The sequence below is a fragment of the Staurois parvus genome, unplaced genomic scaffold, assembly GCF_062004578.1.
Source record: "Staurois parvus isolate SC_StPar_1 unplaced genomic scaffold, SC_StPar_1.0 ptg000208l, whole genome shotgun sequence".
Classification (NCBI taxonomy): Eukaryota; Metazoa; Chordata; class Amphibia; order Anura; family Ranidae; genus Staurois; species Staurois parvus.
This window is the reverse complement of record NW_028318004.1, coordinates 2,459,678-2,476,235: the sequence shown is the minus strand read 5'-3', so window position 1 is coordinate 2,476,235 and position 16,558 is coordinate 2,459,678. Positions and strand designations below refer to the sequence as shown.

At 42.5% G+C, this 16,558-nt stretch overlaps 1 protein-coding gene across 3 annotated transcripts in view; it reads left to right on the top strand.

Annotated features, from left to right (window-relative positions):
* LOC149461203 (tachykinin-like peptide) overlaps window positions 1-16,558 on the top strand; it is a 91,468-nt gene that overhangs the window by 58,679 nt on the left and 16,231 nt on the right. Inside the window, exons 5-6 of one of the 3 annotated variants that reach the window (XM_089678663.1) lie at window positions 6,009-6,032; window positions 13,826-13,879. In XM_089678663.1, coding sequence (XP_089534789.1) covers window positions 6,009-6,032; window positions 13,826-13,879 — 78 coding nt within the window. The remainder of the gene's footprint in view (window positions 1-6,008; window positions 6,033-13,825; window positions 13,880-16,558) is intronic. The other 2 variants (XM_089678664.1, XM_089678665.1) reach the window with 2 other exon arrangements.

Sequence of the window (16,558 nt, the reverse complement as noted above, 5' to 3'; positions counted from 1 at the left end):
TGCATGTGCGGGAGTGACAACATCAGAGCTCGGCCTGTCAGGTGACCACTGCTTGCGAACCTGGAAGAAAAACCGGGTAAAGATGGAAGCCTTGGGGAGCCTTGGGGAGCCGTGGCAGCGCACCACTAGAGGGCTTCATTTTCAGGTAAGTCTTGCATAATGTGCTAGTAAGCAATGCATACTAGCACATTATACTCTTAACTTGCAGGGTGAAAATTTTTTTTGCGGTTTACTACCGCTTTAATGGCCAAGTGCTAAACATATGCAACCAAGGTGCTACGCTGTTCTGTGTTCCCGCACACTGACCCGGCTGTCAATACCAAATTCCTGGTTACCATTTATGATCAGGAAACAGGAGAGACACCCGATCATGTGATTGCTGTGACAGTCAAATCACAATGGTCACATTATCAGGAACTCTACCTTCACCTCCTGTCATTCAGAACCTTTTAAAAGGCCAGAAGGAGGCAAAAGCAAGGGGTTAATTCTGGAAAAAGCAGCAAATTGAAGGTATCCAGATCATTTTTTCACTGTAGTCTACAAATGGGATGGTAGTTGGATCTCCTCCATGTAGCATCTTATAGGGGTCAGCTATCAAAAAGATATCTTGTTTTGCTGGGAACCATAATTTCTGTTTTGGATTGCTGTGCTGGTGGCTCATTCATGGATGAAGGATCAGTCCACCCAAGCATCATATTTCGCCTTTTGATAGATGCTGGAGAGTTACTCTACTGGACAGTTCCGTACATCTTGTAGGGACTCTATTGGTGAGATCCCCTGAGTTCAGACCTTTGTGACCCTTGCGAGCGATTCCCAGCCTCCATGCTATATTTTTATTTTGTTTTTTTATGGAGAATGTAACAGATGAAGCTAGAGCACACAAAGTTGCGGAGAAATATCCAAAACTTCTAAGTGGGTATGAGCACAGTTTGATATAATGGCAAGGACAGCTCATTAATGGAGTATCCAAGACCTAGAAAAGGCCAGCAGCTGCCTAGCCCATTAGGTTCCACCTATAAATAAACCATCCCCTTTGGGAGGACCAAACATACCATGGACTCAAGACAATGTAAACAGCTGAAAAAATCTTTATCCACTCAGATATCTTCAACCAAACAGCTAACTACTAATATATAGGGACTTTTGTTCTATCAAAATTTACCTTGAGCTTTTTTAAAGTCATTTTTCTAAAATAACAAACATGTTATAATTACCTACAATGCCATTGCAGAGAAGCCCCAAACCTCTTCTTCTCAGGTCCCCCACTGGTGCTCCTCCGCTTTTCAGTGTGCCACCATAGTAAGCCGCTTCCTATGATGGCAAACCTGCTGGCTCGCTACCGAGCTGTTCTGCCTGAATCTATAGACACACACAGCACGGCTTGATGGTGATTTATTCTTCCAAAGCAAATATACCTTTGCACGCTGGTCCTGACTAGTATTCCAATGTGTCTCTCTCAGTTTCTTTCTCTCACTCAGCTAATGTGACCCCAGAACTAACAGAGAGGGACGGGAGAGGGGCAAACAAGGATACTGTGCATGCACCTGACGTCCTCCTTCTCAACTGATGATGTCATTGGTTGTTAGGATGCCGGCAGATAGAAGGTCATAAAAGCGCACAATGAAAACCTGTGGCTTTGTGGAACTTAAAGGCAGGATTGATCCTTTTATACAATTTTTGGATAATTTTTAGGCATCTTGCCAAGGCACCCCTGAAGAAGCCTGAAGGCTCCCTAGCATGCCTAGGCGACTTGGTTGACCAAAAAGCTGCTCTAGTGGTAGAAAATAGGAATAGCTTTAATAGCAATCCTAGAGAGGTTACCGAATTTAAATTGTATCAAAACCCAAAAATAAAAAAACAAAACTAATGTAGCTGCTGCGTTTAGGGCAGTCAAGGGGTGGTAAAAAAAGGTGGTTGATCCACATTTCTTACCCCCAGCCAACCAACTAAAATAAGACCTATAAAAGATCAAGGAGTCTGGACAGCTGTGCTCTGCAAATATCATCCACCTTTGTTAATAGTAAAAGCACTCATATTCAGCACCTTGACCCAATGGGGACAGAGGAGAAGGTCAACGCGTTTCACCCGTCCAAACATGTTGAACGTCTTCTCTGTGCCCATTGGGTCAAGGTGCTGTATATGAGGTTACCCTTTATTAAAGGTGCAGCTGTCCAGATTTCTAGATCTTCTACCAGTACATTTGCTCAAACTGGGCTTGCACCTGTGTAGTTTGCGGGAGGTGCGAAGGATTGCAGCGGCAGGCTTGCCTGGAGCGGCGGCTCTGTGATCGCTATACAAGGAGACCTAGTGTCCTTGGATTAGTACACATTGCTGCAATTGTAACACTACATGCAGATTTGGCAGGTGACGCCCCAACTCCCCCCCCCCCCCCGTCAAACTCGAGAATATAATTGAATAGGGCAGCACCACAACCTCAGGCCATACATGTGGTTTCTAATTGCGGCATGGACCACATTGTTAAATTGCTATTGGGAAAAAGAAAAAGAAGAGTAAAAGAAAAAAGGCACCAAGAGATGGCAGTATGGCCGCCTGAATTCCTGCTAACCTCCTTTCACTATCCTCTGAAAAGTGATCCACTGAGGATTGATACCGTTAGCTTGCAAGGAGCCTTAAAGTGTTATTAAACCCACAACAGTACAATCAGTCTGTATATGCAGTAAAGCATGCTTGTTATACTCACTGTGGAACCTAAGGGGTTAATCCTCTGCATTGTGTAAAAAGGCTGTTTGATCCTGACTTCTCTGATCCTCCCCTTCTTCCAGTGTCTCCCTCTTATCTCCTGATAAGATATACAGTGTGGAGACACTTCACATGCTCAGTTTGGTGTGCATTGCTAGAGAGGTTTTTTTTTCTTCTTGGGAAAGTGTATGTGATCAGCACAGGGCCATTCAGCACTGTCCAGACAGAATCAGGGGTTCTGCATTCTACTAGAGAAAACTCCTCCTACAAGCTTTAACCAGTGCTCTGCTGGACACTGATAGAAGTCACAAGACTGCTCTAACTTCTGATGAGAAAAGGTATTTAGCAGTTTATATTTACTAAAATAATTGCAATTCCATGTTCTCTGTACTGTGGGAGACCAGATATAGTAAATGCAAGTCTGGGGAGACCGGATATAGTGAATGCAGGGTCCGGGGAGACCAGATATAGTGAATGCAGGGTCCGGGGAGACCAGATATAGTGAATGCAGGGTCCGGGGAGATCAGATATAGTGAATGCAGGGTCCGGGGAGATCAGATATAGTGAATGCAGGGTCCGGGGAGACCAAATATAGTGAATGCAGGTTCCAGGAAGACCAGATATAGTGAATGCAGGGTACAGGGAGACCAGATGTGGGGAATGCAGGGTCTGGGGAGACCAGATATAGTGAATGCAGGGTCCGCGGAGACCGGATATAGTGAATGCAGGTTCCAGGGAGACCAGATATAGTGAATGCAGGGTCTGGGGAGACCAGATATAGGGAATGCAGGGTCCGAGGGAGATCAGATATAGTGAATGCAGGGTCCGGGGGAGACCAGATATAGTGAATGCAGGGTCCGGGGAGACCAGATATAGTGAATGCAGGGTCTGGGGAGACCGGATATAGTGAATGCAGGGTCCGGGGAGACCAGATATAGTGAATGCAGGGTCCGGGGAGACCAGATATAGGGAATGCAGGATCCGAGGAGACCAGATATAGTGGTGAATGCAGGGTCCGGGGAGACCAGATATAGGGAATGCAGGGTCCGGGGAGACCAGACATAGTGAATTCAGGGTCCGGGGAGACCAGATACAGTGAATGCAGGGTCTGGGGAGACCAGATATAGGGAATGCAGGATCCGGGGAGACCAGATATAGTGGTGAATGCAGGGTCCAGGGAGACCAGATATAGGGAATGCAGGGTCCGGGAAGACCAGATATAGTGAATGCAGGATCCAGGGAGACCAGATATAGTGAATGCAGGGTCCAGGGAGAGCAGATATAGTGAATGCAGGGTCCGGGGAGACCAGATATAGTGAATGCAGGGTCCTGGGAGACCGGATATAGTGAATGCAGGGTCCTGGGAGACCAGATATAGTGAATGCAGGGTCCGGGGAGACCAGATATAGTGAATGCAGGGTCCGGGGAGACCATATATAGTGAATGCAGGGTCCGGGGAGACCAGATATAGTGAATGTAGGATCCGGGGAGACCAGATATAGTGAATGCAGGATCCGGGGAGACCAGATATAGTGAATGCAGGGTCCGGGGAGACCAGATATAGTGAATGCAGGGTCCGGGGAGACCATATATAGTGAATGCAGGATCCGGGGAGATCAGATATAGGGAATGCAGGGTCCGGGGAGACCAGATATAGGGAATGCAGGGTCCGGGGAGACCAGATATAGTGAATGCTGGGTCCGGGAAGGCCAGATATAGTGAATGCAGGGTCCGGGGAGACCAGATATAGTGAATGCAGGGTCCGGGGACATCAGATATAGTGAATGCAGGGTCCAGGGAGACCATATATAGTGAATGCAGGATCCGGGGAGATCAGATATAGCGAATGCAGGGTCCGGGGAGACCAGATATAGGGAATGCAGGATCCGAGGAGACCAGATATAGTGGTGAATGCAGGGTCCGGGGAGACCAGATATAGGGAATGCAGGGTCCGGGGAGACCGGATATAGTGAATGCAGGGTCCGGGGAGACCAGACATAGTGAATTCAGGGTCCGGGGAGACCAGATACAGTGAATGCAGGGTCCGGGGAGACCAGATATAGGGAATGCAGGATCCGGGGAGACCAGATATAGTGGTGAATGCAGGGTCCAGGGAGACCAGATATAGGGAATGCAGGGTCCGGGAAGACCAGATATAGTGAATGCAGGATCCAGGGAGACCAGATATAGTGAATGCAGGGTCCGGGGAGACCAGATATAGTGAATGCAGGGTCCTGGGAGACCGGATATAGTGAATGCAGGGTCCTGGGAGACCAGATATAGTGAATGCAGGGTCCTGGGAGACCAGATATAGTGAATGCAGGGTCCGGGGAGACCAGATATAGTGAATGCAGGGTCCGGGGAGACCAGATATAGTGAATGCAGGGTCCGGGGAGACCATATATAGTGAATGCAGGGTCCGGGGAGACCAGATATAGTGAATGTAGGGTCCGGGGAGACCAGATATAGTGAATGCAGGATCCGGGGAGACCAGATATAGTGAATGCAGGGTCCGGGGAGACCAGATATAGTGAATGCAGGGTCCGGGGAGACCATATATAGTGAATGCAGGATCCGGGGAGATCAGATATAGGGAATGCAGGGTCCGGGGAGACCAGATATAGGGAATGCAGGGTCCGGGGAGACCAGATATAGTGAATGCTGGGTCCGGGAAGGCCAGATATAGTGAATGCAGGGTCCGGGAAGGCCAGATATAGTGAATGCAGGGTCCGGGGAGACCATATATAGTGAATGCAGGATCCGGGGAGATCAGATATAGTGAATGCAGGGTCCGGGAAGGCCAGATATAGTGAATGCAGGGTCCGGGGATACCAGATATAGTGAATGCTGGGTCCAGGGTTTAGTAACACTATAAGGATTGGTGAGCTGCAAAATATATACAATTTTTGTTTTTGAATTTAGATATGCTTTAAAATGAATATGCATTAATTTTCATGTATTTGCCAAATGCTATCGTTAACTACATAAATCACTGTGTGACTAAACATCTCTGGGTCCCTAAACTTGGGGGCCCCATATGTATCGTACGGTATGTTATGTCAGTTGTTACATCCTTGCACTTAGGAAAATGCTTGTCTTTGTTGAAACACATAGCCCTAAGAAAAAAAAAATATTACTAGGGCAGTGATGCAATTTCATTCATCTTTGTCAAATCAAAATTTACAAATAGTATCGGTAGAATGTAATTATTGGCAATATGTAGTAATGCCTCTTTGGAGCACAGTGTTCTCCAATATACACAGAAAGATGCATTGGCCGCACACGTTTGTCTTTTGTTCTCCCTGTAGGATTTGGTCCGATATCCCGCAAACGTAAGTTGGAACATCCATGGTGTAGAATATGAATCAAAATCAGTGACTGCTTATGATTTATTCATGAAACGACATAGAGATTGCTTGTTAAAAGGAAATGTATAGTATATTTTCATTAATCACATACTGACTTATTACTGCACTGCTTACCTTTTCATATGGCTTTGACTTTTTTTTACAAGCTTGTCCCTACAAGTTTGTGTTATTGCTTTAAATAAAGAGACTTGCAGAATGGCCTCTCCTATGGTAGCAGAATTAATAACAGATATAAAAATAACTGCTATAGATTAAAAAAAAAAAGTATGGAACTCTCGAATCAGACCCAAGTCTGATTCGAGTCTGGAAAGAATTCATAGACTCTACTCTAGATTTGGTGGAGATATATTTAAATACACAGAATGGTATATCAAAGTTGTTAATAATCTGGGTAATCTTCGACGTTACTCGTGTTAAAAAATATATACTGGGGTTTATTTTTTATTATTTGTTCATTAACCTCTTCATGCCGGCCTCCCGGCGTCTGGGCCTAGACGCTGAGCGGCCGCACATTTGCGTGCAATTACAAAGGGACATATGTGCCGAGAGCGCGCGCCCTGCGCGCTCCCAGCACACATGTCCGGTACTCACGGAAAGGTCCCGATCTCCTCTTTCGATTGGGACCTGTTCCGATCATGTGACCACCGTGACGGCGCGTCACGGCGGTCACATGACCCTAAACCCCGCCCCGGCTTCTTAAACCCTTAAAGTGCCGGGAGGCACCGGCGTGAAGGGGTTAACTTATTTATTTAAGATGTATGGTTATAGGGATTTTTAAGAGTTGCTGTCTGATGTGGATGTCGGTTATTGCTTACATTCAATATTATACTTTTTACAATTTTAGCCCTGGTTCACACTGATGTAATATGGAATTCGCAGCGTTTTCACTGCGAATTCCGGGTTGCATCAGAATCGTCATGCAAACTGCTGCAGGTGTGTATGTTAAGTTAACAACACCCAGAAAGCAGTCCGCAAAACACGGTGCGATGTGCAGAATCGGATCGCATAGGTGTGAATACCTATGCAATCCAATTCTAGTGCAGACCCAAAAAAAGGGTCCTGTGCGGTTTTGGTGCGAGTGTGGTGCGAATAGAGCAATACAAAATGTATGGCTCCAATCGCACCGCACACAAATCACATGTGTTTTGTGCAGGAATTCGGCACAGTTCCTGTGCGAATCACATGCGATATACCATACATATGTGAACCCAGGCTTAATGCACAAAAACACAATATATTGCCCAATTGTTTGATAAAATATAAAATATGATGTTACGCCGAGTATATGGATACCAAACATGACATGCTTTAAAATTGCACATGTTCGCGCAACAGCGACAAACTACGTACATTTTAAAAATCCATAGACGATGCTTTAAAAGCCTTTACAGGTCATCACTTTATAGTTACACAGGAGGTTTAGGACTAGAATTACTGCGGTGATACCTTACATGCATGGCGCAATTCTCTTTACATACCGACACGGGACTGCCTTTGTGTACGAGCACAGAGGTGGGGGTGAATTATTTTTTAAATATTGATTTATTTATTACACATTCCCTTTCTTTTTTTTTTGGATCATTTTTATTGTTATCACAGGGAATATAAATATCCCGTGTGATAGCCAATGACAGGTATTCGTTTCTGAGAAATCTGGGGTCTATTAGACTCTAGATCTCTCCTCTGCCCTTAAAGCATCTGATCTCGCCAAGATGGGTGTGATCAGATGCTTTCCCAATTTTAAAATGGCTCTGTTTATATCCGGTGAAACGGAAATGATGAAATTCTCGTAGCTTCCATTCTCTTAGACCATAGAGATGACTGGAGGCATTCCAGTCTCTGATCAGCTCTATGGTCAGCCAGCGGAACTACCGGCTGCATTCTCAGTTTTTAATAGAAAAGCAGAGGGACTGGCAGGAACACCAGGGATTTCACACAAAGGAGAACAGGATATTTTTTCATACAAGTACAAGATACAGCAGTCACATATCAGGAATATGAAATGTTATGTTTACATATTCTGTACATTGTGGACATTTCTTAATATTGTACTATTCAGAAATTTAAAACAAAAAAGAATGGCCACTAGAGGGAGCTTTTAATAGCTCAGTGCAATTTCATAAGAAGCAGTAGTAAAGCAAAGCCATTGTGTAGCAGTGCAAAGTAGCAAGTAGAGCTTGTATATGGAATAAGCAAATATCGCTGCCCCTGTATACTAGGAGAATTACAAATTACATATAGAAGAAATGTTTTTTAAAACAGTAACACATTGCTTACTGAATATTTACATTAAGGTGAGATCACATTCATGTTAATGGAAAACTATGAAAAGACTATACATTCCCTTTAAGAAAATCAACAGCAAATCAAAGAAATTAAAGGATGAGCAAAAAAAAAAAAAATCTGATTTCTGTTTATGTATTAATGTGCATGCCTAAAGTAGACATAATGATTACTATGTAGTCTAGTTGAACAAATTCTCCTAACTGTTAGTGAATTGCAAAATTTACCATATATTTCCATATCCATATATTGTTTTTTCCACTACACTTTATAGAATTAAAATTAGAGTAATCTTTTGAGCAGTCAGATATTTAGGAATGACATAGAATACTCATATCGTACAACAACAAACTGAATTTGGGGATTTTTAAGGTGCTAATAATTGTAAAAAGTAAAAAGCAATCTAACATATATATTTATTTATACAACTTTTAAAATGTCACATATATCTTAGTACATACACATGCTATATAACACACACACATATATATTGGAAGTAATTTGTAGTAATGGAGTGATTACCATGGTTTCATTCTCCGTCTTATCTTACGTACATATGTGGGATCAGAAGGAGAATGTAATCATGTTAATCACTCCATTACTATAAATTACTTTAAATATAATCAGGACTTCAATACTTATTCAAACAGATATTCAGAGTTCACTGGCTCTGGTTAGGCAGCTCAAATGTAAACTACCCTTCAATGGGTACCCAGAGCATAAACCAAAGGAAGGAATGACAGACTGTATTCATCAAGGAGCCCAACATTTTAACGTTTTAATTATTCAGAAAACAACATCCAATGCGTTTCTGGGGCAAACCACAGCCCCTGCCCTTCATTAGCCTCAGAAATATTTGCAAATGTTTAAATGGACTCAGGAAAGCAAATGACAGATACATTTTGAAGGCTATCTTTCATACCATGTTTAGGGTTTAACTTAATATGGTAAATCCCCCTACCCCACAATCTGCAGCCCCCCCAACTCCAAACTACCCCACCCCTCCCCATTTACAGAATCTGGGGTTCTTCTCCCCACCATCTCCAGTCAGTATTTGAATTTGGCACATCTGCCTGTAGCATCATTCACTCATTCAAAGAAATCTGTGAATGAAGAAACTGCGGCAGAGAGACTTGAAGCTCTCAATGGAGAACATAGACAGTGATGTCTATACCTGGTCTAGAGGAGTAGTCTGCAGGAGCCAGAGCATTGCACCCGCAATCCACTGATTATGGTTGTAGTGCATAGAAGGCTCAAACGCAATAAATAAGAAATGCACTTTTTTTGTTTCATTATTGGAACTCCCTGTAACACTGACAAATGACTTTCCTTTCATGCAATTCCAACTCATGGTGTTAATACTCAAAGAACAATCTTTGAGTATTAGAGGTCCTCAGGTCATCCATTGGCCATGGTGGTCATGTACACAAATGTGTACTATTTTTGGTAAAGTTGTCCAGCCCAAAAGGAAAGGGAACAATGTTTCTCTATGGCCTCCCAGGAATTTACCTATAACAGCTCACATCAAGAGGACGGCAATATCTCTTTTGGTGATATACTTGTCCGACATTATAGTTTACTCTGCACAACATCTCTGTACCTGTTTATTTGATGTCACTGGCTCATATTAGAGGTCCTCAGTTTTTCTATTGGCAATGGTGGTCAGCCATTGGTCATGTACAAAAATGTGTACTATGTTTGGTAAGGCCGTCCAGCCCAGAAGAAAAGGGAACAAATACTCCCTATGGCCTTCCAGGAATTTACATATGAACAGGGGCGGACTGACCATTTGGAAACTCGGGCACTGCCCGAGGGCCTGGGGTCAGTAGGGGGCCCCATGAGATGCCCCTGGTACGTTTTACATAGGCTTTTTTGAGTTTGGGCAAGGACACAGGGGCCCCATGATCCCCTATTGCCCGGGGGCCCCATGAGTTGTCAGTCCGCCCCTGCATATGAAAGCTCACATCAAGAGAATGGCAATATCTCTTTTGGTGGTGTGCTTGCCCAATGTTATAGTTTATTCTTCACAACATCTCTGTAACTGTTTATTTGATGTTACCGGCTCATATAATCCATTATTTCTCAGATTTGACAGCAGATTTTTCTAAGATAGACACCTTACATCTGCATTTTATATAATAAGCCCATTTTCAAATGACCACATCATGGTACCACCGGTGTGCTAATATACTAAGGACCTGCAACTCTGTCTCTTAGGCTGAAAGCAGCCAGTTAGTGGTGGCATGATTAAAGGTCTGTTGGAGTTTGATTAGTAATAGTGAAAGGAACAATTGGCCAAATCAGGATTTATGTTGGAACATACTGATCCATAGTAAGGGAATGTTCTCTTCAGACCGCTATTCTTAAAGCAGCTCATTTATGAACTGGCTGCTGTTTAGGGGAACTCTATGATACATTCCCATTGGTAAGAGCTCAGTGTGGATTCTGCTTTTCCTGACTTACAAATGATAAAGGATCTTAATCTCTTTCCTTCTTTGATGTCATCTCCCTGCAACCTCATGGATCCTGGTCACTGCTGACTGGATTGTGGGCTCCCTAATTAAATCAGTATTAGTACACTAAACACTTTATGGTTGTATGGTATGGTTAATTTCATAAATCACAGATAATTTCCATGTTATACCCCTGTATGAACTCTCTACCATATGTCTTTTTATCTGTCTGTTATGCCAAGTCTGCTTTAATCATCCTCCTGCCCTGAGCAAAGAAGTATCGTGATTATAATCAAAATTGTAATGCTAATATTTTGTAATTTTGTATTTTTAGTATAAAGGTGTCCACATACAATGATATCTACCGTGTTACCATAGCACGTTTAACTTTCAAAGGTTTTATTCCCAGCAGGACCTGAGAAATATAAGGACTGTATGACCATAGTGAAATACACTCACCGGCCACTTTATTAGGTACACCTTGCTAGTGCCAAGAAAATCTCCCCCACACCATTCCACCACCACCACCAGCCTGAACCGTTGATACAAGGCCAGACAGATCCATGCTTTCATGTTGTTTACACCAAATTCTGATCCTACCATCTGAATGTTGCAGCAACCAGTCTGCCCATTCTCCTCTGACCTCTGACATCAACCAGGCATTTTTGTCCATACAACTGCCGCTCACTGGATATTTTCTCTTTTTCGGACCATTCTCTGTAAACCCTACACATAGTTGTACGTGAAAATCCCAGTAGAACAGCAGTTTTTTAAATACTACTGTCTGACACCGACAACCATTGCTCTTTCAAAGTCACTTTCTTCCCCTTTTGAACTTCAGCAAGTCATCTTCACCACGTCTACATGCCTAGATGCACTGAGTTGCTGCCACGTGATTGGCCGATTAGCAATTTGTGTTACCAAGCAATGGAACAGGTGTACCTAATAAAGTGGCTGGTGAGTGTACAAGGACTGAATGACCATAGTCTACCAATAACCATATTTATCTAGATGGAGAAAGTACAAAGTTGTCCATGCATGTGCTGGGTTCAGATACCGCCAGCAGCACTATCTTTAGATCTTCTCTCTACATCTTCTTGGGTTTCCTATGGATTCTCCTGAAATCCAACACCATACTAACAGGTTTATTAGCTTCAGTGTTTGCATAAAACATTAGATTGTGAACTTGGGGGACTGGTGTAATTTTTCTAGGCGCTGTGTATAAATATGAGGAAAATACATTTTGGGTGATCTGACTATTTGAACCTTCTCATTTTTGACCATGACTGTGCCTGAACGTGAAGTGTATGTATAGCAGGGGCGGACTGACCATTTGGAAACTCGGGCACTGTCCGAGGGCCCGGGGTCAGTAGGGGGCCCCATGAGATGCCCATGTTACCTTTTGCATAGGCTTTTTTGAGTTTGGGCAAGGACACAGGGGCCCCATGATCCCCTATTGCCCGGGGGCCCCATGAGTTGTCAGTCCACCCCTGATGTCTAGTTAACATTTTTTCTTTTAGATGTGGACAGATTAGGGGATGAATAAAACCTTTTTCTATAAATTCCTTCCTGTTTGTGTCCCATTGGGCAAAGTTTGCTTCCTGTCTCAGAGATTCAAAAAGAAAAGGGAGAAAACTCTGACAAATCTCCTTTTAGGCAGCAGTCACTGTAACAGATGTCTCAGTTAAACATTTACCCTTACTGAATGTTTGGAGACAACTGTAATATTTTGGATTTACCATCACTTTATGTCTTGGGGACAATTAGCAATGACCTAAAGTTCAGGCAGAACCCAGTTCAGCCTCAGCCTGTGGGAAATTGTCACATGATAGAAGGCCCCCAGTCCAATTGTTTGAGGTTGGGGAATTCCCACAAAGGGGCAGTGATGTAGCCATATCAGGGTTATGAAGTCACCAGCATCCTTGTCCCTTTGATACATGTGATTGAGGGACAGGAAATTCCCCAACATCAACTCATTGGGCTGGTGGCCTGCTAGCTTGTGAGAGTTCCAGCCGAACTTGGTTTGGCCCAAAGCTTAGCTCATCACTAATTGTCACCAAGACTTAAAGTGATGGGAAATTCAAAATTTTACAGTTGTCACCAGTACATGCAGTGGGGGAAATCTTTAATTGAGACACTTGTTGAAATGGCTAGGGTGACAAGGGTAACAACAGAAGAGCACTACTGGGAAATGGGGATAGACTGTGTCAACCTGTAAAAAGAAATGGCTGAACCTTCATGGCAGGATCATTAGGTATTATTTTGATATAAGCTTCAGATTTTAAAATAGTCAAAAAGACTTTTGAAATTAAATTAACATGTTAAAGCTTATCTGCTATTTTAATGATTGGCTCTACATATAAAATACTTTAACAGAATATTTGTGTTTGGACACCTTTATTGCTAATGCTATGTTTAATAGTGCTTATTACGATCACAAACTTTGACATAAAACTTAATGTTTTTTAAGACTCATATGGCCTCATATGGCAAAAAAAAAAAATATATCTAAAAATTCAAAGTTCACAGACATTATATAGTAGTTGGCAAATCTAATTTTTAAAAAATCAATTAGAATGTTCTATATAGGTATACACTTACTTCTGACATTAATATGGTGATATAATATAAATGATATTTAAATGATAAGTGATATTAATATAGTGATAGTGATATAAACAATGGGGTTGAGTTACTAAAGGCAAATAGACTGCTCACTTTGTAAGTGCAGTTGCTCCAGAGCTTAGTAAATGAGGTGAAGCTGTGCCGACTTCCATCATCAAATAGTGTGCAAGCAAAAATGTTTTTTTCTTATTTTCCTTGCATATGATTCTTTGTGAAGTGAAGCTTCACCTCATTTACTAAGCTCTGGATTAAATGCCCTTGCAGAGTGCACAGTCTGTTTGCCTGTAGTAAATAAATCCCAATGAGTCAATTGTTACACAGTCAAGTACAACACTATATTCTATCCATTCACTGATCTGAATAAAAAACCCCAACTTCAAATGTATATTTTTTCAGGGTATAAATCAGATTCCTTTTATGGACTAATGGGCAAAAGATCTTTATTATCTGGTATGTATTCCTCCCTTGTATCATTTATAGGAAATAGTAATTGTGAATGTCACAGATTGAAACCTATAAAATGTGTTATAGGGAAGCCATTTTTTTTTTATTCACTTAGACCTTCACCATCTAATAAATATACTTCAAAGCTAAAAAAGAATTACAAACTCTAAAAAAAAAAGTATTTATATTTTGTTTATATATGAAGGTGGTTTAAGAGACCCAGGGCTTTTTTTCTCAGAGAATAAGTATAGAAAATCTCCCTATCCAATTCACCCCTTGTCTCCGCCTCTACCCACCTCCAAGCTCCATTCCTTGGTTTCACCCCTCTACCCACCTCCCAGTACAGCCCTTTTAAAGAATGCTGAACAGAATACAGAATATCATTTTGTGGTGCTAAGCAGGGGCGGACTAACAACTCACGGGGCCCCCGGGCAATAGGGGACCATGGGGCCCCTGTGTCCTTGCCCAAACTCAAAAAAGTCTATGAAAAAGGTACCAGGGGCATCTCATGGGGCCCCCCACTGACCCTGGGTCCTTGGGCAGTGCCCGAGTTTCCAAATGATCAGCCCGCCCCTGGTGCTAAGTAAAATGTATGGAATTTGTTCATGATAACACGAAAAGCAGTAAAATAGATACACTGCATCCAGAAACAACAGATTTCCCCAGCAACAATGGACCACCTGCAACAAAATACCCCTCCAGCAACAATAGATCAGTGGCAGCAACAACAGACCTTCCCCCAGCCACCATCAATAGACCCTTCAGCAGTCAGCAACAATAGACCCCCCCAACATCATAAGACCCACCCATAGCAACAATATATCTCCCACCAGCAATAATAGACCTCCCCAGCAACAAAAGACCCCCCACAAAAATAGATCCCTCAGCAGTCAGCGTCAAAAGACCCTCCAGCACACCCCAGTACCCCTTGCCATTACATACAGTACATTCATGCTGGAGGTGCCAGAACTGCGTTCCCCCTGAAAAAAAACCCTGAATAGACATGAACCCCAATTAAATTTTGCTGTATTAATAGCTGAATTATTGACATTTCCTATGCAGTAAGCCATTAAGGCTTTGTGGTTGATTGACTAAAACTGGAGAGTGCAAAGTCTGGTGCATCTGTGCATGGTAGCCAATCATCTTCTAACTTCATCTGGAAAACTGGAAAAAAAAACTGGAAGCTGATTGGTTTCTATGGAGAGCTGCACCATATTTTGTGCTCTCCAGTTTAAGTAAATCAATCCCTATGTGTACAAACCAGGGGAAATATCCCTAAAAGATCAGTCTGTTCCAAAAAATATTATAGTCATAGGTGGAGCCCAGAGGACAAAGTCAGCCCCTGGCTTCCTAAATTTCTTGGATACTCAAACACTGAGATCTCCGTTACATAATTCCTGACGTGGTTCTTGTCCAATTGGGAATTTTGAGTGTCCTCACCCACCTTTGTGTGGTCAGGCTCCTCTTGTTACATTTCCCTTAATAGAAAATACATAAAAAATTCAGCAAAGATAATGGAAACCCCTCTTAATGGGATCAGGAGGTGTGCACACAAATATCCCCAAAAGGAATCTCCGAGAGACAAAAGAAACTATCAGTTAGTTTAACTCTCCAGCATCTACCAGATGCTGAAATACCCATCTTGGGTGGAATGCCCTTTAGGTTATCAATACAGGATCAACTATCTAAGCTGTTAGGTTCAATATTCTCCAAAAATAATATATATATTTTTTTTAATCAATGACAATAAGGGATAAAAATAACAGTTGCATAGGTTGAAAAGTGATACAAGTCTATCTAGTTCAAGCAATGGAAATAAATAAATAAATAAAGAAAGAACCTCCATATACAGAACCCTATACCCACAATTGATCCAGTGGGAGCCAAAAAACCCTATAAAGCTTGGTTCACTTTGCTCCAGCAGGGAAAAAAATCCTTCCTGATCCCCATAGAGGCAATCGGATATTGCCTGGATTAACAATCTTTGGTTATTACCTATAAATGTTAATATCCACATTGCTTAAAGTGGTTCTAAAGCAAAGGTTTTTTACCTTAATGTATTCTATGCATTAGGGTAAAAAACCTTCTGGATGCAGCTCCCCCCTCCCCCCTTATACTTATCTGAGTCCGATCTTGATCCAGCGATGTGCATGAGAACTAGGGTCTTCCTGTCCTCGTTGGCTCACGCAGCAGCGGCTGCTGTCAATCACAGCCAGTGAACCAATGGGGCTGAGTCACGCTCTGTATGTGAAAGGATAATGTCCATTTACAGAAGCACAGCTTGTGAGTGAGCCTGCTCAAGTGCCCCAATGGCAAGAGGCTTGCTTTTGGAGGCACTCAGCAGGGGGGAAGAATCAGGACCTCAGGCAGGGGACCCAAAAAGAAGAGGATCGGGACAGCTCTGTGCAAAACCATTACACAGAGCAGGTAAGTATAACTTGTTTTTTTTTTTAACCTTTAGAATCAGTTTAACCATTCTTATGACAAGTAACACATTCATTATTGCATAGTGAAATCTTCTACTTGCTGCAACCGTTACTTAACTAAGTCACACATCTAATTTAATTCAGTTAAAAGCAGGGTGATCTAAAATTGTTGTGCTACTGCAGGAGATTGTTGGGCCATGAATCTCATGGGGTATTATTCCAGGGGCATCTTCTGAATGCAGTAGGCCCATGTGCAAGA